Source organism: Perognathus longimembris, chromosome 15 (genome assembly GCF_023159225.1).
Source record: "Perognathus longimembris pacificus isolate PPM17 chromosome 15, ASM2315922v1, whole genome shotgun sequence".
In the NCBI taxonomy this organism is placed as follows: Eukaryota; Metazoa; Chordata; class Mammalia; order Rodentia; family Heteromyidae; genus Perognathus; species Perognathus longimembris.
The window spans coordinates 45,376,288-45,399,601 of NC_063175.1; the positions used below are offsets into that span (position 1 = coordinate 45,376,288).

The 23,314-nt window shown below is 39.2% G+C and overlaps 1 protein-coding gene across 7 annotated transcripts in view; it reads right to left on the reverse strand.

The window, feature by feature from the left end:
- Tcf4 (transcription factor 4) overlaps positions 1 to 23,314 on the reverse strand; it is a 341,790-nt gene that overhangs the window by 207,779 nt on the left and 110,697 nt on the right. For all 7 annotated transcript variants that reach the window (XM_048363022.1, XM_048363026.1, XM_048363023.1 and 4 more), the window contains exons 4-5: positions 15,332 to 15,393; positions 11,492 to 11,588 (exon numbers count right to left, since the gene is read on the reverse strand). In XM_048363022.1, coding sequence (XP_048218979.1) covers positions 11,492 to 11,588; positions 15,332 to 15,393 — 159 coding nt within the window. The remainder of the gene's footprint in view (positions 1 to 11,491; positions 11,589 to 15,331; positions 15,394 to 23,314) is intronic.

The window sequence follows — 23,314 nt, forward strand, 5'->3', positions numbered from 1 at the left end:
ACATGCTGATTTCACTCACCATGCAGCCAATGCAACTTTTAAAGCAGTACAATATTCTGCTTTGCTTTCACAAATATATAATTTGCCCTTTCTGTCGCTGCCATCAGGGAGCACTTCCTCTCTGCCTGAAAACCAAGACAGCTAAGCTGTGAGGTGTAAAACCGGCTCACAATACAGCCAAGCCCCAAACTGAACTCGGGATCTATGTTTCATCATTTCTACCCCTTTGCACTTCGCTAGTAGACACTAAGCACCTGCCTGTGATGAAGTTACCAAATGAACAACCCCTATTGTTTTGCCTGGTTAGGGGTGGGGCATGCAGGTAGGGGTGGGGAGAAGTGGAATTAGGCTAGGTTGATATATCAAATATCTCCAAATACCACAATATATTTTAAGCAGTATTTTATCATGGATAGCCAAACTGACACAAAATAGTATTATGTCAATGTTCTTTATTTGGTTGCTAAAGGATGTCCTGATCACAAATGATCATGGAAACAGTATTGATATTAAAAATCAAAGAATTTGTCTTGTGTTAGCCATAAAGATGTCTCATGTATATAGGAAGCCTATCTTCCTTGCAGGAAAAATGTACTTCAAAATAAAGAAAGGTGATCATCCCTGATAAGACTCAACAAATGCTGAAATCCTTAGACTTTATTACAAGCCTCCACTAATTATTAATTATCTGCCTAAGCATACACTCATTTATACATCCTGCTCCTTAACTACAGTGCTCCAGAAAGGCTCCGTACATTGCCTAACGGACCATGTCTCCTGTAACTAAACAGGCCAGCGCATGCAATGCTTTCCCCATATGCACGTCAGTGTTCATGGGGACACGCGGCCTATGCAAACCAGTTCCATCTCCGCAGCTACATCCCAACTTGAGGAACACTGAGAAGGATGGAGGATGACTATCTATTGACAGGCAATCAGCAAATGAGAGCCAATCCACAGAGCAGTTTCTCAGAGCAGTAACTGGAGAGAGGGCTCTCGTTCACTCTACTCTGAGAATGTTTTGCGGAAGTCACAAAGAAGATTCTTTCTATGCTACAGCAGGTGTGAACTTAATTCCACTCTTAAACTGGTATCGGCTCAGCTGAGAGCACAGCCATAAATTTTTATTTCAGAACAAAATGAAACTCAGTGAGGGTAATAGGCAAAATCTCATTAACTATTTAGATCCCTTTAAGAGACTGAGCAAGAGAGCTTTCTTTGGTTTTATTTTCATGGGACTTTGCAATGAATGGAAAATGCAGTCACAAGAAAAAAAATGGATGTTTAAAAGTGGTTTGTTTCTAAGGAAAGCAAAAAAAAAAAAAGGAGGCAAAAATCTTTCAGAGTGTGTATGTCGCAACGGGTAAGGTCCTAACAGGAATAAGGAAAGTAAAATGAAAATGAAAAACACCTTGGTGTAAGATCACAAAAGACTATTTATTAAACTAGTGCTTGCCAGGTTAGTTTTACCCAAGTTTGCTTATCCACAGCAATTTTTAAAGTAATTGTCATCGCCACATGATCGTTTCCCAAATATTTTTTGATACGATCAATAAGAAAATGAATGGAAAAAAAAGACACAAACAAAGGTGAAGTGTGAATTTAATTATTTCACAAAGCCAATTGTTAATATATTGATACTCAGCTCATTTCCAAAGATTCTGAAAGTTCTGAAGGACATAGGGTCACTAATAAATTTTCCTCCCGTGATTGGTATTGCCCAATTAAGGACAATCAGTTACACATAAAGAGTTCAGGCTTTCACCTGAAGCATTCTGATTTGGCTAGTGGACTGTTAAGAATATATAGCTTGGTCTGAATAGCAAAGGTGAGGAAAAGGCATGAACAATTAATGGTAACCCAGTAATTTCAGAGACTCAGACAGCCAGGCCAGTGCTGACAATATGAGGATAGACAATAGTATTTTGTGATAAGAACATTCCAAAATTAGCTTTTACATGTCTCTTTCTCTAATTCTTCACTTCTTTTGCCTCTCCCTTCTTCACCAAATGTTAACAGATATTATACACATTCTATTTTCATTCAGCTTTAACGTAGCACAAGAGGAGTCAGCAATTAATCACTTCCACATTTCTGCCAAATTTCAGTACATGGTACTCCAGTTTACAGGTAAAGGGTCACCCCAAATAAAGAGAAAAACAGCTTATATACAAGAAGAGTAGGTGTAGTAAAAATTTCTGTTGACTAAATTTAAGTGCCAAGTGGTCTTCATGCAATTTCATTTAAACATAGAGCGACTACTCACAGCATAAATTCCATCATATGCACTAAAGGCAAATCCCTGGCTTGGTCCACCAGCTACCATCTATTTCAAATTCTTTTCTGTGTATGGTATTTGCAACCCGCACAAATACTATGGCCTGCTCTAGTTTACATCAGTTTGGTTTCCTTGTAATTTTTCCTGTTTATAAACATGGATCAAAAACTTAGGAGTGATTTATAAGCAATCAAGATGATGAAAATGTTTGATTCTATTAGGCACTTAGAAATAAACTGAACTTAATCTCAACATATGCCCAATATAAATTTTGCAATATATGATTCCAGATATTCTATAAAAGGAAATTAATTAAGATCCAGTAAATAATCTTCTTTCCACTCTGAAACAAAAGTGAGTTGTTTTCAAACAACCTAAGGTTATCCCCACAAGAGGCAACCTCCTACGCCAAGCTTTTCCAAAGGCAGAAGAAGGACTCTGGGCAGAACTCCTTCCAGAACATTCTCAAGTACTCATGAAGGCATTTGACCAAGTATCCACTTGATAAATCCCTTTCTTTCTAATACTTCCATTATTAGACAGCCTACAATATAGCTGAAACCTCTGAAAGCCAAGAGTAAAAATAACCTTGAGAACATTTAAATATGAAAAGGAAAATAGTGGAAATATTTCATAATAGGACATATCTGACCTCCCGAAAGGTACTTATTATATAGGCTGAATGCTTTTGTGGACTCTCTAAGGAAGAAACATTTCCACAGTGGTATTGATGTTTAGGGAACTTTCTGTATGACTCTCACCTACTCTTGCTCTCTGTTCCAATCTCAGAAGGTAAAGATATTTTAAATGCTGTCACTCCACACCCAAAGTCTCTAGATTCTTCAAGTCACTACCCAGATATTAAAAAAAAAGAAAGAAAGAAAGAAAAGAAAAGAAAGGGAAAGAAAACAAGCTACCAATGTGGAGATCTTCAATGCCCTAAGTCACTGTATTATTCAACAGGGTTGGGGAACTTCTGGCTAAAAGTTGGAGCCAGCTCTCACAATTTCCTCCAGTCTTGGCAAGCTGTCCACAATTAAATGTCTTTTGGCTGCACATAATCCTCCACATTAAAAATCAACAAATACAGTTGTGTACATACTAGATGGAAATAGAGGGTTCCGCCCCGGGCAGTGGGCATTTTCATCCACACACTTGTCTGTGCCATGGCATCTTGCTAGTAGGTGAGTTCCCTGGAGGCTGTTTTGGCTGTGGTCCAGAGGAAAGAGGATCTCTGCCTGTCCCCTTGTAATGGCAGGTCCCAAGACGCTGCTGGTCTTGGGTGCCAGGCATGCTGTGAGTGGGTACAACAGGAGACGAGGAATGGGATGCCAAGGACTATTAAGGGGGCTGGGCTGAAGTCTGGTGGACGATAAAGATACACTGGACAGCTTGAGCTATCTGGACACAAAGGCCAGAGATGTAAACGTATCTGGGGAATACAGACATACAGTGAGCTAACTCCGACTGCTTGCTGCTGAGCTCAACCCATGAGGACAAGTGAGGCTCTGGCCTCGAAGACGAGTGCAAACAGAGTACCTCCGGCTTGGTTTTTCCCACAGTTCCATCATGAGTTCTCTCTTCCCTTCTCTCTACTGCCTATTTGCCTTTCAGAAGCTCTCCTGAGCACCTGGGCATTATCATCCCTACTCCCTTTCCTCCTGACCAGAGATAGCAAGGATATGACAAAGCTGTGGGTAAATGGGACCCACATTGCTAAACGTGGCCTTCTCTAACTTCACTCCTAAATCTGTGGCATTCATTTTGAGACAATGGAGGAAAGGACAGGAAAAAAAAAAAAATCACAGAGCCAGCACATCACTGAGCTGAAAATAAATTCTCTCTGTGGCCTACTACCAGAATTTCAAATAAGAAAAATGTTTTGAGGCCACCAATTGTTTTTAAGCAAGAGCATTCCTACTTGATAGGGATTGCTTGTCACCTTTATGTGAATCTTAAGTGCTTTTCCTTTTCTTAAAGTCAATAATTTTCAATGTAAAAAACCCTTCCACCAGTATTTTAAAAGACTTCCATAACTCTGGTGGCCATAGTTTTCAAACAATGTATTTGATTCAGTAAACCTCTTTTGACCATAAAAATATGTAACAATCACAATATGAATTATGTGACATTACAGGTTAGGCAACAGACAGGAAATGAAGTAAGACCAATAAAACAAAACTGGCAATGGTCACTGACTGGACTGAAATACATTATCTAAATATTGAGGGCAATATTGAGGGAATTTTTCAATTCCCTTTCAAAATATTATTAATTTTACTTATTTCCTCTTGCACACCAAACAATACAGTGTGTTTATTAAAAACTTGAGAACTACTGCACTATAATATGAAGCTTAGTCTAGCACTTGGAAAATATTCTGTGCAGTTAAAGATATCAAACTATAAAATACGAACCTGAGTTTGTGTATGACTGGCTTTGTTTCCGTTTTCTTTCCAATTCAGTAGGCTATAAGACAGACTTTAATATATGGATAGGCATTTTATTCAGTGTTTTATACACTGTATATCTGATTCCCTGGTCCATTCACTAACCAACCATTTACAGAGGTCCTGAAACTCTGTAACAAGCACTAGCCTAAAGTCCACCATTTTTCTGCTGGATTCAACTTAATAAATTATTGCTTCATCCTCAATCTACCCTAATGTCTTCATCACGAATCTGGAGGGAGTTGAGACAAGAGAGTATCCTCTGGTTAAAATAGTATTTGGAAAGACACATTACTACCTAAGTTGCTTGAAGGTATTCATAAACAGAGACAAATGTATTAGAAGCAACAATAAAGCATCTCTAAAGGTAAAAGACGGTATATAGACAAAATGACATCTCTAAAAGATCAATGGACCATCAGACAAGAAAATTGCCTCTGATACCATCCAAAGGGCTATTTCTCCTTCAATTTACAGATGTGAAAACAGCCCACCCTAAAGACCTACAGGCAGATGTAGCAAAAGAGAGTTGAAAGGTCAGATTTATGACTCCTAGACCAAACTCAAGTCAAGATTGCTAAAAATCACTTCTGATGATACCCAACGTATCCAAACTTGTGATATTTATTGGGAAGCGTTTTTACATTCCACATATTTAAAGAATCCAAAGTTTAAAAACAAAAGATGAAAAACAAAATTAGACCACTATTTAAGATTTTGTCTCAGGAGAACGGCTAGTACGACATTATCCAACAGTGCAGACAATATTCAGATAACCCCAAACTGAAAACATACCATAAAAAGGGGGTTTCAAGAGTAGAGGACAGGGGGCTGGGGATATGGCCTAGTGGCAAGAGTGCCTGCCTCGGATACATGAGGCCCTAGGTTCGATTCCCCAGCACCACATATACGGAAAACGGCCAGAAGCGGCGCTGTGGCTCAAGTGGCAGAGTGCTAGCCTTGAGCGGGAAGAAGCCAGGGACAGTGCTCAGGCCCTGAGTCCAAGGCCCAGGACTGGCGCAAAAAAAAATTTAAAAAAAAAAAAAAAGAGTAGAGGACAGGGGCTGGGGATATGGCCTAGTGGCAAGAGTGCTTGCCTTGTATACATGAAGCCCTGGGTTCAATTTCCCAGCACCACACATATATAAAAGGCCAGAAGTGGCGCTGTGGCTCAAGTAGCAGAGTGCTAGCCTTGAGCAAAAAGAAGCCAGGGACAGTGCTCAGGTCCTGAGTCCAAGCCCTGGGACTGGCAAAAAAAAAAAAAAAAAAGAAAGAAAGAAAGAAAAAAGAGTAGAGGACAAAGGCCCGGCTTCAATTCCCAGCACTGAATTTTAAAAAGTACAAGACTGTATCCCTCACTAATGAACTTTCAAGCTAACTAGTTCATCTACCTCCCTTCATAACACTGTCAAAGTGAACTTAAATTCCCAGAGGTGACATTTATGCCAACAGTTCCATTTGCCTGAAGATATTCAAATATTACTTGACCTGTGGAATACCCAAACAACAAATAATTGTTTTTATTGTGCAGGTTTTGCTACTTTCTAATATTTACATTCCTGCACGGAAAAACCTACCAGACCAGGAGGGGAAGGGAAAATCCTACTCATGCTTTGAGAAGATCATTTTGCTCTTCCGTCATGCTTTTCCTTTGTACATTAAGGTTTCCAAAAACAGTTTTCCTCATAAGGCCTGATTCATTGGTATTTTCATTTTTTCAATGCAAAGGAAAACTATGCATTAGCATCTAGTCATACTTGCCATTTGACCAAAAAAAAAAAAAAAAAAATCTGTATCACCCACCTCTGCTCCTGGGATTTGAAAACACTCGCAACACTTCACCTTTAGGCCAGGCTAAACTCAGGATGGCCACAAACACTCTGAAGTAATACAAACCTAAATATTCCTGTGAGGCAAACGGAGCAGTGGAACCGAATTGTAATGAGCCAGCAGCTGTCACAATATGACCACAGTAACCAAATCAAAATATCAACCGCTAACCCAGATGATATTCAAAGGTCATCCTATAAGCCAGCAGCTTTCTCCGGTTCTGCCTGAAACCTCAATTTAATCCTGCAGTAAAATGTTCCACTGAGCTAGTTGAGCATCCAGTGACTGAGTAGTGCTGGAGTTATTCAGGATGCGGGTACAGTACCATTAGAGGATTCCAACAGAATACCACAGTTAGGAAACCAGCACTCCCAAGGCAAAACGTGAAAACAGGGCAGCTGACACTGAGCTAAGCTGCTCCCAACTGTACAAAAGTATCACCTTCCACATCCCTGGGGCACCGAAGTGTGCATGTATATCTTGCTGGCAACTAGCTCCCTTCTCAAATAGTTTGGCTTTTAACTAAGACCCTGGGACAATAGAAGGAAAACGCATGCTTAGATCCTTCCCCGGATCAAAGGGTTTTAGCTAGAAAAATACTTGGACAGCAACTTGCAAACATTTTACCAAGAAAAAGTTTTAGAGAAATGGAACGGGACTGTCAAAATGTCCATATTCTAAGCTGGGCACCAGTGGCTCAGGCATGTAATCCTAGCTACTCAGGAGGCTGAGATCTAAGGACTGTGGTTCAAAAAGCTAAGCCCAGGCAGAAAAGTTTGTGAGACTCTTATCTCCAAGAAACTACTTAGAAAAAGCCGGAAATGGTGCCATGGCTCAGGTAGTAGAGTGCTAACCTTAATAAGCACAGAAAGGCTTAGGAACAGAGCCCAACCCCTGAGTTCAAGCCCCAAGACTAGCCCCTCCCCCCCCCAAAAGCCATATTCTTTGTACATACTCTCAGCCAGGGTTTTCAAATGGTTTTGTAGAACATAAGTAATCCTCTTAAAGACACAGAACCTCAGACTCATAACCCCTCTATTCTGAAAGCTACCCAACTGACCACCTGTTGAGCATAATCCAATCATTTAAAAAAATCACTAAAAAGTTTCTAACATCAAGTATATATCGCTGATATTAATAATCAGTCACAAGAAGTGCTTTATTTCCTCTAGATACAAAACAATCCATAGGACTCCATTCAAAACGAAATGCAAATGGGAGCTTGTACTGCCCCAGTGAAAGCAAGGAGAGAGGACTTGGCTGGCGAGGTGGTTGTATATGAACTCATCAGCACAGGGACTCCATCCCTCCACAGCTCCTCGACCTCAAAACAAAAACAGACAAGCAAAAACACCCACACCTTCAACAACAACTGAACTTTCTATTTTCTTAATGTTTTTAATTTGGTAATATATACAACATCAGCGATTAAAACTTAGACAATAATTTAGACAAAAATGTAGGTAAAGAATAACAATCTTATAAATAAACAAGAACTCTCCTAAGTTCTTCTGACACAGCAGGCATGTTTGTGTGACGGTGTGTAAACGTGGGCTCTGCACGTATAAACACACAAGACTTCATTCACTTTTACCTTAGGGACTTGCTAGCTATGAAATACACCAATCTATTTCTAATTTAATAAACAAAGCCACTTCATGATTCTTATCCAATACACTTCATTTTGCATAAAGTTGAGATCGACATTCAAATAAATTGGGTTGTGGTATTTTAGTTCAAACAGAAAAACTGCAAGGTTTATGCAAAACCACTCAAGTAAGATCAGGGCTGTAATAAATGTGAGAGGTGTTTTGTTGTTTGCCTGGGTTTGGTTTTGGGGGTTGTTGTGTTGTTGTTTTTTTTTGCCATAGAAGTATTTATAAGAAAGCATACTAGCAATGCTTGTATCATTTCCCAAGAATAGTGTACTCCTATGAGAAGCAATATATATATATATATATGTATATATATATATATTACTTGAAAAAGGAGAATGGTACAATATGGTTTTTTTGTTGTTTTTTTTGGGGGGGGTTCTTTTTTTGTCTTTTCTTAAAATGAGGCTTCATAAGTAAACGGTTTACCATGAAAAAAAAAAAATCAGGTCAGCTGCAGTTAATAACTCTTTCCCGTAAAATTAGTGTCACTTATTTCTGTAGCAGACGCCTAATTCGGTCACAGGCTTGATTGATTTGACAATAGAGAATCTGCTCCAATAACCTGGCTGATTTATTTCTGATGCTATAGCTTTTACCCTAAGGTGACATCACCACAGAATTATGTCTTTAAAACATAAAGAAATCATTTGTCGTTTTTATTAAAAACCAAAACAGCTAAAGATTCTGGGCATGGATTGTTGTCCAAAACTTTCAGTGAAGTTTAACACCTTGTTTTGGTACAAAGGAAATAAACCCAACGGTCATAACACAGAATACAAGTTTGGACACAAAGAACAGTTTGGAACAGCATGTATTCGACCAGCTAGCTGACAAATGTTCTTTCTCCTGAGAGGTCTTACATTTTATCTCTATGATTGCAAACTGCCTGTTTCTAATTTCTTGCAAACCATGATAAAGACACAACTGAACATCAAACACAGCTCATCGTAAAAAGGATTCCGTTTTAAATCAACAGCGGCCTGGGCAAAATCAATGAGAATCTTTGTTCCCAAAACCTAGCCCTGAGATACCCAAGTCAGGCAAGGAGTGTTTACAATGTGAGAAATGAGACAGTGGTAGAAAGAGTGTTCGATGTGGTACCCCTGCCCATTCCCTAGAGACACTTTTTTAACTCTTTAAACTAAAAATATAAAGTATCTCATACTTGTTTTGATGTCTTTTTCTGCTTTTTCTTTCTTTTCTGCACACTCCACAGTGCCCTGTTGCTCTGAAGGCAACTTCCCTGACCCTAGTCTGACACTGCCCCGTGAATGTCAGATAAACCATTTAGCCCAAGCACAATTCTTTTCTGTGCAAAAATCTGCTTGAGGTGGAAAATGTAGCAGTTTGTAAACAATAAAGAGCCATGTTTCAGACCAGACAGCTTATCTAACAGAGAGGTCCTTTCATTGGGAACAGTGGGTGGGAGTCTCGTGGACGTAGTAGCTTTGCCTGTCACAATGCAGGAGACTGTCTCAGCCTCCATATTTAAGAGTTTAATGGGAAGGAGGGCAGTCTGGATGAAAGAACGAGGCGGACATGGATTTTCAGCTTACACAACAACTAAGTGAAAAGAATCAGCTCACTCAGTTCAAGACTGTCAGTCTACTACCCCTCCCCCCTACCCCCAGTCCCAGGGCTTGAATGCAAGGTCTGGGCACTGCCACTGAGCTATTTTGCTCAAGGTTAACACTCTACCACTTGAGCCACAGCTCCACCTCTGGCTTTTTGGTGATTAATTGAAGATATGGGTCTGATGGACTTTCCTGCTTGAGCTGAAACAGAGATCCTTAGATCTCAGCCTCCTAAGTAGCTAGGTGTGAGCCGACCAACGCCTGGCAAGTATGTTTAGTTTAATTTAAATACTACTGACAAACTCATTTGGTTTGTGAAATACTGACTTTCCTAGGAAGGATCATGAACAGGTATAATTGCCTAATACATTTACTCCTACTGCTTAGTGGATTTGGTAGTATTAACTTATTTTTTAAAGCTATGTAAACTTTTTTCACATATGCAGTAGGCCATTGTTTCTAAACCTGAGTGACCATTTCTTATTTTATTTAGTTTAGCTCATCAGAAGGTAATTTTAGGATCTTGAAGGAAAGACTGGCATACATTTTTAATGCTACTTCCCAAAACTGATTTCTCAAAAGAAGTAACAAAAAAGAACATAATAATTAAGAAAAGCCCACGACCAAGAACCAACTTTGTACTACACAGAGTCACAAATATATAACGCTATCCATTAAAAACAACTCTGTGCTAAATACCGAATTGGATGGTGATATTTGGGGAAATGACTGAGATGAAAGAACTATCCATTTATTAGGTAACTGACATAGATTCCAAAGCTTAAAACTCAGGACACTCCAGGAGCATTTGAAATTACAAGTTCAGAATGATAATAATTAACGCTGAGTGTTTTCTCTGGAGAATGGTCCAAGAGGATGTGTCATGAAATTGAACTTCATTTATTGACAGCTTAGCAATCGAATTTCACCAAGCTGACTTACTGATATGGTTAAGAAGATCCATTTACTAGGACAAAGACCATCTTTTCAAACAAAACTGAGGTGCCCAGCCCTTGGCACCTGTTAAGCCATAATTGACTACTTTTTCATTACTCATGTTAGTGCTGTTAAACAAAAACCCCTACAGTCAAATGCAAAAAAATACACGAAGGTTGCCAAAATGGAATATAAGACAGAAATGTGTAGACCGTCTCAAACTACAGGTAGCCATCGAATTTGCTTCCAGTGACTCAACATGGGGTCTGTCTAGACAATCAGTACTACAGTACACACTCTGATCAATATGCACCCAGATTTTAGCATTCAATTTAAATGAACTACTCGAGTTAAGCACACTAATCCTATTGACGTCATTTACATCTAAAACTCCTCAAATCAAAATTCACATTTAACACTGTATACACCCTTGCAAATCATGGTTTTCTTATAAATATTCACTACTTTGACTTCCACAACTTTGACTACGAAAACTGTTAAAAAAAAAAAACTGAAACGAGGTAAAGGTTTTATGTTTATCAAAGACACAATAGCCACATAGTCAACATCACTGAAATTATTAAATTCCCTGTGGTTGTAAACCTCAGTCCTTGATGTGCTATTAACAAGCATTGACTGGTAATATTTTTCTGCATCTCAAGCTTACTACAGCAAGCTGAGCATCTGTCTTAGACATGGGCTCCCCCTTCCATGGCAAAAACTTAAGCATTCAGAAAGGACATGTCAATAGAAAACGTGTCTTACTTTGTATTCTGGAATTGACAAAAGGTGGAGAAAGATTGTCGTGTGAACCAAGGTCTCTGTTGGTCATGTGGTCATAGGGAGTCCCATCTCCATAGTTCTGCAAAATACGTAAGATGGTAAGATTTTAAAGTACAGTTAAATAGATCAGAGCCTAAACACATGCACTCCCTCTCACACAAATACACTGGAGTCCACAATGCCCTCTGTGGAACTTCTGTAAAGAACCAGAATCCTCACAAGGACAGGGAGTAAGAAAGATCTCTAGAAGCAGGGGTGAAGAATACATGGCCTCCAAAGTCATTTGGTACATGATGGGACAAACAGATATTGCTTCTCGCTGGCTGCTCATGACCTGTCTTTCCTGACAATTTCATATTGCCTATAATGATGTTGTAAATATCTAATTGGCATTTTGCAGGGAAAAGGTTCTGCACCCTGTTAAGAGTATATAGGGCTCAAATTTTTCTTATAACAGTTGTGAAATATTGGGAACAATAATAAAGGCATCAAATACATGAAGTTATTAAGATGATTAAGCAATGCATATGAAACACCAGATACATATGAAGTATACTGTACATATCAGAAGTTATACATGGGTCAGGCATAATAACAGCACACATCTGTAATCCCAGCTACAGAAAGCCCCCAGTAAGAGGTCAAAGGCCAGCCAGGGAAAAGAACAACTATCTAAAAAATAAACGAAAGCAAAAACAGTGGAGGGTGTGGCTCAACTCAGGTGAACACTTGAGTTCAGTCCCCCATATAACCGAAAATTCAAAAACAAAAAGTTACTCATCTCATATCCCATATGAAAGCAAGAGAAATCTCTAAGAGGCCTGGAATCATATGCTGTTTATGCAATATTAGGTTGTGTGATATTGAAGTCCTGATTCTTCATTATAGTTACTATTGCAATTGTAAGAGAACTGGCTGGTTGCATTACTAATTAAGACAATTAATTACAACTATGAAGAACACTAGAGGAAGCTATGAATGCATATCAAAGCTTCAGCATGCATTAGTATTTCTAGAGCAGGACAAATATGCTACCTTTCCATCTCTTAAAAAATAGTTTTAAATTGGACAGCTTTTAGAGAAACATTTTGTTGTTATTATAATTATCTCTTTAATTTCATGGCAACTTAAAATTCAAAAAATGTGGGCTTTTTTTTCACTATTTGCTTAATTTCCATGGAGAAATTTGCTAGCATATAAGAAAGAGTTAAAATCTTCGTTATTACACGGTTCAAATCTCCATGTGCTGAAGTGCATAAGGAAACCAGAAAAGAGAAAGTGAGGGAGGGATTGCTCAGCTGGCTGTACCACCCATAAAGTCTAAGTCAAATTTACTCAGAGGTATCAGTTGCCATGTTAGCCAAAGGGCAGGATCGGCCCACACACAAAAGATGGCTGCGGTGAGAACAATGAAAAGGCACCTCACCTCACTGCGGAACAACTGGCACGCTCAGCACCAACAACCCTCACTTCGCTTACCACATTTGTAAAAATTAACCTGGATGATGTTGTGATCTGGTTCTGCAGGTATGCTGCCATATAAAAAGATGTGCCATTTTAAATACCTGTGGTGGGTTTTACCTCATGCATTCCGCATCAGGTGCTGCATAATACAAATTACTATCAGTTGTGCAGTCTCCTTCATTCATTGCACTACCAACTTAATAGATATTACCTAATGTAAGCCTCAGTACAGGGCTGCAGGCAGATAATAAAATCACCATTTAACAGTAGGAGGAGAGGGCATGGGCAGGGTTGTCTAGGGACTAGTCTACAAATACTGTTCCCACATCAACTCCCTGGATTTGGAAAAATAGAAATTATAATTCACTGATTCAAAATTATTCACCAGTATATTTATTAGGGAATGGGGTTGTCTGCTAATAAAAACTAAAGTTTCATTTCCATCTATATAATTTTTCCTTTATATGAAAAATCTCGTAATGTTCTTCATTAGCGTACAGAAGAGTTGCACTGTGTTAATTTCATACATGCATATGATGTGCACTGGTCAAATTCAGCCTCTCTACGATTCCTTCTTATCTCCTCCTTCCTCCTCCCCTTTCAATAATGTTTTAAAAGTTTCATTGTTCAGGAAGTAGTTCATCAGTGAAGTACTTCAATCATGTTCGCCCACTTCGCTCTCTCCCTTCACCTCCGCCGCCCTACTGCTTGCTTCCATTCACACACTGTTCCCCCTGTGCAAACTAAAGTTAAAACTCAATCAGGGAGACTCTAAATGCCTGTGTTGACAAAACTCCAATTGTAAGCACAATGATTATTTCAAATTTACCTATTTTTTTTTCATTTCTTCTTTCGATGTGTATTTGAGTCAACAGAGAGCGTGGTGGGCTGAATTACGCACAACACAGTTGTATGTGAGAAAACGAAACGAAGTAAGTCTGAATGAACAAGACAATAGAGCGCAGCTTCGTCATCTCCACTCGCTGTCAAGGGGAAATGGATGTATTTCTGCAAGTGCAGACTGTAACGTGAGGAGGAGGAAAGATTTCCTCAGCCCCTCCATATAATGCATTAGAATGTCAAGCTCGACAGCTGGTGTAAGGCTCAGCAAAGTTCTCAGTAAGCTTCGAGATCCTGCTACACTTTGTGAGGCTCACAATGCCAAAGACAGGTGAAAGAAGACAACTGTGACCTGCTAAAATGTCCTCATTTTGACAGCTTGATGACCTCCCCTGCCTCTACTGCCAAAATGGAGACCTCCCCTAACTCTAATCCCATTCAGCCGATTGCAGTAAAAGCTCACCCTCCCCACCAGAGAGCCAGATGGAGCAGGCGAGATGTTTGCCTTACCACATGTACCAAGCTTACTTTCAATGTAGGACATTATATGTATATCATCTGTGGTTTTAGAAGGCCTAGGAAATTAGAAGAAACAGATGTTCCAGTTCTGTTATTTCACTCCATAAACTGGGAAAATGAGAAACTAAGGGGTGAAAATGGCAGACCCAAGGTCACAAGCATACTAAACCCACCATGGCTGGTCTCCCCAGCCCCATGAACTCATTCCACCATCTCTCCCATGTGTTCAAGGAAACAAATGATGGCAGTGAGTGGTGAAAATGAATGACACAACTTGAAAGCAAACACAAACAAACCCAACGAGTTACCAAAGGCCCTACTGGCGGAAAAACAGCACGGATACAAAGTGAAATCAACCTAAATGATCATTGTTAGTCTACAATCCCAAACAGGACCTTCAAGATTATGCCACAGTCTATTTCCACCAATAGGTGACAAGAAAATTATGGTGTTCCTTTTCTAACTTGTTCTATCTACAAAAAATAACTTTCTATCAGTAAGGGGCAAAGGGAAGGCCAAAGTTTAATGACAGACTTTTCATCAAGTTAGCACAAATGGAACAGGTGTAAATTTAGGCCTGGGCATGAAAATGTTTGGGTTGCTTGATTAAGTTATCCCAGAATTGTGTCTGCTCGTGAGCGAAGTACATCTTCTGATAAAATGAGTACAGCTGGCTACCTCCTCACTCACCTTATTGGGGGAGCAATGCTGGCAATTTATTTAATCAGTTCTATATCCAATAAGAGAGGAAAAAAACTCCAAAGAATTTTCCTTAAACTTAGTATGCATATATGTACATGTATGCACACATATATACACACATATGTACATATATACATGTACATGTTCAAATTGTGTGTATGTGCTGCTCCTGCGCACATGCATGCATGTGTGTGTGTGTGCATGTCTATGCCGGTATATGTGGGAAACCTGCTCTTACTTTGTCAATTGACATATGTAGGATGTCTGCTTTCAGGGGAACAGATTAGATATACTTACCCTGGATGGGCTTGGGTGTCCTCCATTCCCCCAGGACCCTGAGCTACTTCTGTCTTCTACATCTAGGGAAAAGAGAAAAAGTCTTTAGGCTTCCTTGCAATCATTCTTTCTTTTTGTATATGCAGTTTTAAATTAATGTTTCAAATTAATCTCCTGTTGCCTTTAATTAAGAACCAGGCACAGGGCTACCATGATGATAGTGGCTTCTGACCCATCTACTTAAATTAACTCATTTAAATTCACAGCAGAAATGAACTGGACCCTCAGGAACCAGAGGTATGCACATAAAAATTACTTCCATCCTTCACAATGCCTGATAGGCTCCAGTTTCATAGACATAAAACTGCACTGAAAGTTTTATTAAAAATCTTCAGGACAAAACAAACTTCAAAATACACTAACACAATCATAATTCAAGATACAAGTTAGTCTGAGGCGATTAGCCAATCTAAGGCTTTCACCCTCTTTGTCATCATGCTCTTGGGAATATTCTCTCCCTAAACAAGATGGACCACATCAGACCAGAGCCAGGAAATAGAAAATACAAAATAAAAAAAAGTACTTAGCTATCTACCACTGCAGGAGTACTGGAATTATTTTTGTTTGCTTAAGCTTTCTATCTTAAAACAGTACTTTCTTTTAAATTATACATAGCACTTGGCCTAAACCCAAAGTCTTGACCGAGATATAAGCAAGAGTTGGGATAGCAATGAGATGCTATTAAGTTACAAAGCAGTATTTTGTTTGGATAAATAGTGCAAGAGAAACTTGAAATTCACTAAACTCTTCTGCAGACAGTTCTATTGCTGACCATGTGAAGAAATGTCTCAACACTACGACTACAGGCAGAAACAGCCAGGATGGGACAGAACAGGGAAGTTAGTACACTTCCTGCCTAAAACACCACTCTAGATTTAGGAAGAGCTGTGAGGTTTCAAATGAAATGTTCATTCTAAGTAGGAAAAGTTTCCCCGTGACATTATTTCAATCACGGTTGGTAACAGACGGCCATCACAAGTATTCCGACAGAATTGGAGGAGGGTGTGAAACTCCCATCCAGGAGACAGAATCCCGTTTATTGTTTCCTAACATTTCAGTGATATTGTTTATTCTCTTAATGGTCTACTGTCATTCCTTCTATTACTGTGATTTTATTATCAGCAGAAGTAATTATAGTATAATTAATTGATTTATTTTGGGGTGCATTGGAGTACATGGTGTTACAGAATATATTAAGAAATGAAAGAGCAACAGCAATTAACTACCATAAACTTCGGGTGAGTGCTGTTTTTCATATCCTCTTTTCTCCTCTCCCTTCCATCATTCTCCCTACTCTTGCCGTCCCCTCCCCTCCCCTCCCCTCCTCTTCTCTTTTCTTCCTCTTTCTTCCTGCATCCTATCCTCACTCCCTTTCTTCTCCTTCCTGCCTCTACTCCCATCTCTCCCCATCTCCCCATCTCTCACTTAACTCTCAGTTTCTTTTGCTTGGTACTTTCAGAGAGAACATTACTGCAGAAAGCTGTCCCCTGTGGACACTTAGGGTCAGCGCACTGTGAGCTTGAAGGCACGTGAAGAAAACTCTGGGGGAAAAGTGTTAAACTTTCCCCAGTCTGCTGTTTAACAACCCGACATGCCTGCCTGTCCTGTATATGCTGAACTGAAAATGATGGAGTTTTGTAAATCAAGTGCATGGTCAGAGCTCTCCATCACTGGATGCTTTCAAAATTCTGGCACCATGTGCCTTCCTTTTCACCAATTACAGCCAGCTTGAATTACTTTGAGCGTTCTTACCTCTTAAGAGGTAAGCCAACACATTATTTGATAAAGCACAAGATTTAACTCTAAAGACTTCATAGTGTTTGGACTCATTTTACCCCTCCAATTACAAAAGAAGGTCTTTAAAGTAGACAGACCTGGAGGTACAGGAACTTATTTTACTAAACCAGTGGAATTCCACTTGGGGCAATTTTGCCCCCTAAGGTGTCCCCAGTTGGGAAAGGGTACTGGCATCTAGGGAGGTTAGATCAGCGATGCTCTACCATGCATACCCTACAAAAGCAAACAAAAAAAACCCAAAACCAAAAACGGTCTCGCTCACACTCTGCTGACAACACTGCTGAAAATCCATAGCAAAAAGACAATCTACTAGTGACATAAAATAAGAATGCAATTAAAGAAAAATATGTACTAGAATTCAATTTATTATTTAGTAACAACTCTTTGTAAATACAGTGCCTTGTGCATTTGAACCCAGACTTGAGCTGCAATGTTTCAAGAGACCTTTATATACATGTTCTGTCCACTGAATAAAGGAAAAATGATGGTCAAGCAAGCAGCCTGCTAATTAGCAGGGAGATAAAACACATCAAAACTTGAGTATTCCCAACTGGGCAATTTCAAAAGCGAGCAATCCACTAATTAAAAATGCTGGAAGTCGAGCCTTTTTCAAAACAGGTTAAATACTGGCTGGGTTCCTTCACAAATAGATTCCCAACCAATCAGATGTGACTGCTCTTTTCCCATTTCCATCCTTCTCATTTCCTGACCTCATGTGGCTGTGCCTTCCTTTCTGTTTCCTCCCAGTTATTGCTCTCTTTTGAAGACTCTTCCCTCCCTTGGCTTCCTGCTAGATCTAGAGGGTGAGGAAACATCGCTGGCTCTACTAGACCAATAAATGGAACAGCTACATTCATTCTAGTCATATTTCTTCTTGGAAAAAAAATCCTATATATCTGCTGTTCATTTATCAATAGCAAAAAAGACAAAGCTATAGACCATCTTAGCTCCCTTCTGAATACTGAGTACTACCCTTAAATACCGCCATACTTTTGTTCCTGCTATTCTCTCTGCATTAACTGTTCTCCTCCTGAGAAACAATGGTGGCTCACATTTAGTGAGCCTAAATATATAGCAGACGCCTTGTTAAGATACTTAAATGCCCTAATAGAACCTCAATTTTATAAACAAAAAGAAAAAAGAAAACTGAGATGGAACAACAACTAGCCCAGTGTGTCAATTAATGGCAGCCATGAAACAAAAATTCAGATGATACTAGTGGATCCCATATCCAGTGAATGGTGTCCCCCAGCCCCCTGCCCCCCAGCCCCTACACACAACTCCCTGACAAGAATTTCCTATCTCCCTACAGTGAACTAAAATGGCCACTCTTGTCAATTCTGGATGTATTCATTTTGGACTTTACATCCAGTAGTGTTCAAAAAGGTTAAAGAATCACACAAATGAAATGTATAAAAAGAAGACTTGAGGAGAGGGGGGTTACAAAAAATGCATGACTGAACACAGTCCGAAGTAAGGTGAATTTATCAAAATGTACACTATGGTGAACTAGATATTACCTAAGGGGCATCAAAATTTTGAAGTTATTATGTAGGCATACCAAAGAGTAAAAGAAGATTGACAGTGACCATCAGATAAATGCACACAAAAATTGTTCAGGAGAAACCTAACTAATACTGGTATTAAACTAGAAAAATATTGTGTGTCTAGTCTAACACCAGACCTAACATGATGAAGCTGTCCACAGTATCAATAAAAGATACACTGATGAAATCTGTGAGGCTGGGTCAATACTGCAGTGCAATGGATACAGAGGATTTCTTCTACAGATAGATAGATGGACACACATACAGCTACATAACCACATATTTGTTCCTTCCTATGCAGTGTACACACTTTAGAAGAAAGAAGCATGCTTCATCTGTAAGTACTTCTTACTACCTTGCATGGTAGAGCTAACCAGCTCCTTATTGAATTAAAATAGCACAAAGTAGGAAGCATTTATATCTAGGTGATGAGCCAGAAAAATAAACAGGCAGTATAATATAGGCACAAATGAAAAGCTGCCTGGGAAAAGGCTGTGTGAACGGCCAGTTCTCCTCTGTCCTGACTCTGTGGTCTCCAACCATTTAAGATAAAAAATGTTGACAATAATCTGGGCAAAAGGAAAAAGGCAAGTGGTTGCCCCAAAATATGGACTCAATTGTTTGGGAGGTTTTGATTTTTCATTTCTTATTTTATCCCAACTAGGACAGGCTTAACTTTTGAGAGACTGACAGGTGCTCTGGGGAAGCAACATGACAATCCACAAATTCTAGTTTTAGTTGATTAGTTCTACATGACAGCCCTCTTCTCCTGAAATGCCTAGCATCTCAGAGTCAAAATATAAAAGTTAATTTGGGCAGATCTAGGACCAAAGACTTTATTTAGAACACACAAGGATATACAGATATAATTCTTAATTTCTATGGGGCTTTTTTGTCACCCACATTCATAACTCAAATCTCCACTTTGCTTATATAGAGGGTGAAACAGAAATGCTCAAAGTGGACAACCCTGAGAAAACCCAGACTGGGCAATGAAGTGGGCAGGATTCTGCCTTTCCCAGTTCCCTGGCCTCTCTGAACTTCTTTTTGTGAACTATGAAATAAGCTAGTTTAATTTCCATTCTTGGAAATAGGACAGGCTAGTATATTTGGACAACTCTCCCACATAAAACTAAAAATGATGGATAACATTTTTTTTTTACTTCTTCTTTAAAATACTAATGAGCTGACAAGATAGGAAAAGAATCATCAAGCCAAAATCAAAGTGAAGGCTGAAATCCAGAGAGGAGGAAAAGAGAATTTTGCCCTGAGGACATCTGCCAACCTAGAAACATGACGGAGCCCCTGGGGTCAAAGGAACAGAAGTTAAAGCTGGAGACCCACCCAAGAGGGTACCTAAGAGAAGATAAAGGGAGAGTGGTATTTGCATCTGTAAAGAGCTGTTACAGTAAATGGCCCAGAATAACTGGTCCCTTCCCAAAGTAAGCAATCTATGCCTTAACTACCTAAATCTGTCAATATTCTCACCTATCTGAGCTACTTAACCCCCTGAAACACCTAAAAAGTATGACTTATTTTAGGAAAAGCTAAGTAAGTCCTACTCTTTTAGGATTCCTAGTTCTGCTAAACAGGTCAGCGATGATCTTAGAAACACAAAATAGTAAGTTTGCACACAAGTGCAATTTCTCCATGAAATCACAGTGAGAATTCCAGTAAGCAGTCTATTTGTTCAGTGACTTAACCCAGCACCAGAATTATTCCTTTTTTTTTTTTGTTAACTACTATAGCATCTTCCTATTGTGCTATGGGAGGAACCCCAAAGTGACCAAACTAACGATATACAATTAAAACTGAATACGAAGATTACACTGTTTCAACCTTGACTTGAAATTGTTAAGTTATTTGACTGTGCTGGTAAGAGGCAGAGATATGAATCAGTCCTTTCCATACTTGGAGCCTAAAATACACCTGATACCCAATGTCCTCAAGTCTCCTGAAGTCACAGAAACAACCCAAGTGGCATTCTGTATTGCCTACCCATCTACAAATTCCTGTTCTTGTGAAGATAGACTGATTTTCCTAAAGAAAAAGCATCTACATATATAGTAAGCATTCTGGACTGACTGAGGATAGTAAGCTCTTCCAGGAAAAGATAATTATTCTAAGACATGTTGGAGTCTACACCGTCTCGTATCTTCCTCCCTGCCACAACAGACACTATTAAATATCCTCCACACCATTATGGAGGCTCCCAGACTGGGTACATCTGTGGTTCCTACAATTTTCCTAGTCCAGGAAGAACCCTTGGCTGGGCCCGCCACACAAACTGAGATGGCATATGCTCTCCATCAGTGCCAGATGAATTTAGAGTTCAAAATATTTCATCAGCAAAGCGTGTGTTAAGGATGTGCACATTTTCATTAGCACCCAGTAGAAGAGCTGCAAGTAGAGTAATGTGAAGTCAAATTCGAGTACTAGCATGGGCATGGGAATAGAGTTTGAGAAGCTCAAGTCTCTATTGATAGATCATGCCTATACAACCATGATCTGTTCAGTTATGTTTGTACGAGAAACAAGATATGATGCTCCATGTAAATGATCTAAGCACAGACATGAAGAAACTCCAGCACTTCCCAAATCAGACTAAGCAAAAGGCAAAGGTGCAGCAATTATCCTTTCCACACACATTTAAAGATGTGGCAAACACAAAAGATGCAGACCTTGTCTTTCCATATTCAGATCACTGCTGTCCGCTCTGGCTTACTCAGAGCTAATGGGTTTCCACATCAAATAAATCTGACTCTGAAAATGAGTGAAAGTGGGAAGGACAGAGAGAGAAAAGGACAGGGTAAAGGGAGAGATAGAGGGGGTGTGTGTGTGTGTGTGTGTGTGTGTGTGTGTGTGTGTGTGTGTAGGAAAATTGAATGTCCTAGGGGACCAGACAGCAGAGAAAAATTGTCCCAAGGGGGATTTGTGGAATGCTTTAGCTTTTATTAACATACATTAATTAGTCTTTAAAAATAAAAAAACTAAAAGCAGTATTATTTTCCTGAAATTCAAAATAAACTACTTCTCCAAAATAAATATCAAATAATCTGAATAGTATTAATTCTGTTGTGCAGTATTTAAAAAAATAAACAGGGAAAGCATTTTCATGTAGCATGAAATTCAGTTGATACTAATATAACAAGGAGTTATGTCCCTATTATACTATAGATCTGCCAGTAGTGTTCCTTGCTTGAAACACAGATCTTTTTGAAACTTCAACACAAACAATTAAAGTCTGAAATTCAAGCAAAGTAACATTGAAGTCATTACTGAATTTCAATCCCTATCATTTGGAGTTGTCAATGATAATATAACCTGAATAATAAATATTGTTCTTTGAGTAGTCATTGTGAAACAGAGAGAAAAAGAGAAGCACTCTATGTTATTTGGCAACATTTTCAAAGGTCTGGGGCTAGAACTAGAGATGAAGGGAGCTAACTCAGTGGTAGAGCACTTGCCTCCCATGTTCCAGGCCCTTGCTAGATCCCAACACTGCAAGAAAACAAACAAACCTACAACAAAAACCATAAGAACAACAAAATATTTGGGACCAGCTAGTCCCAACCTTCTTCCTTATTGTGGAAGGCAAGCAGTCTAAGAACAAGAGCTGAGAAGTGTAATACTCTAAGTTAAACGTGTTGGTTTTGACTTTCTGAAACTTGACACATCAAAAGGCCATTCATAAGAATCACTCTTAATAAGAAAATGTTCTTGGAGACTAAATATTTCAAATCAGGTGCGACTACCAACTTGAAGTAAATCACCACAGGTAAAGATAGGATTGGGGCCAGGCTCTTATGGTTCCTGCCTGAAATCTTAAGGACTCAGAAGGCTGAGATGTAAGAATCATGGTTCAAAGCCAGCTTAAGGCAAGGAAATCCGTGAGAATTAATCACAAAAAGCTGGAGGAAAAGCTGTGGCTCGACGTGGTACAGTGCTAGCATATAGCACAAAAGCTCAGGGACAGAACCTAGACCTTTAGTTTAGCCCCAGTAACAACCCCACCCCCCCAAAAAAAAAGCTATGAGTGGGGGAAGGGAGATGTTCCATTTAACTTCAACATCACACAGATAAGCTTCCAAGTACCTAAATTAAAGGCACTGTAAGGTGGGCAAGTTTTTTATGTCCATGCTCAGGACTTTTTAAAGATATAATTACAAATATACCTAACTGGGTGTGAGGAATAAGAGGCCAACACTTCAGGGAACAAAATACTAAACAAAAATAAATTCAACATCATTTTCACTTCTGTAAGAACAGGATACCTAACTCTGAGGATTTGTGGACTGAATTAATGCATGTTCCAAATCACATGTCATTCTGATGTTGCAAAAAAATCACTAACATAATAATTTGGGAGATAGAAATAAGTATTGAAAATGCCTATTTTGTTACTAATATACTAAATACATTGCAGTAGGAAGGGAAGGTCAAGATGAAGCAGAGGGCAGTTCTGTCTTTTCCTCATTTCCCCAGTAGACCTCTCTATTCCCAGGGGGCCATGAGTGAGCTTCACAGAAGGGCAGGCTGGGCTACTTACATTTTTCTAGGTTGTACCTTCTCCAAAATCGCATTCTCTTGGCTTTAGTTT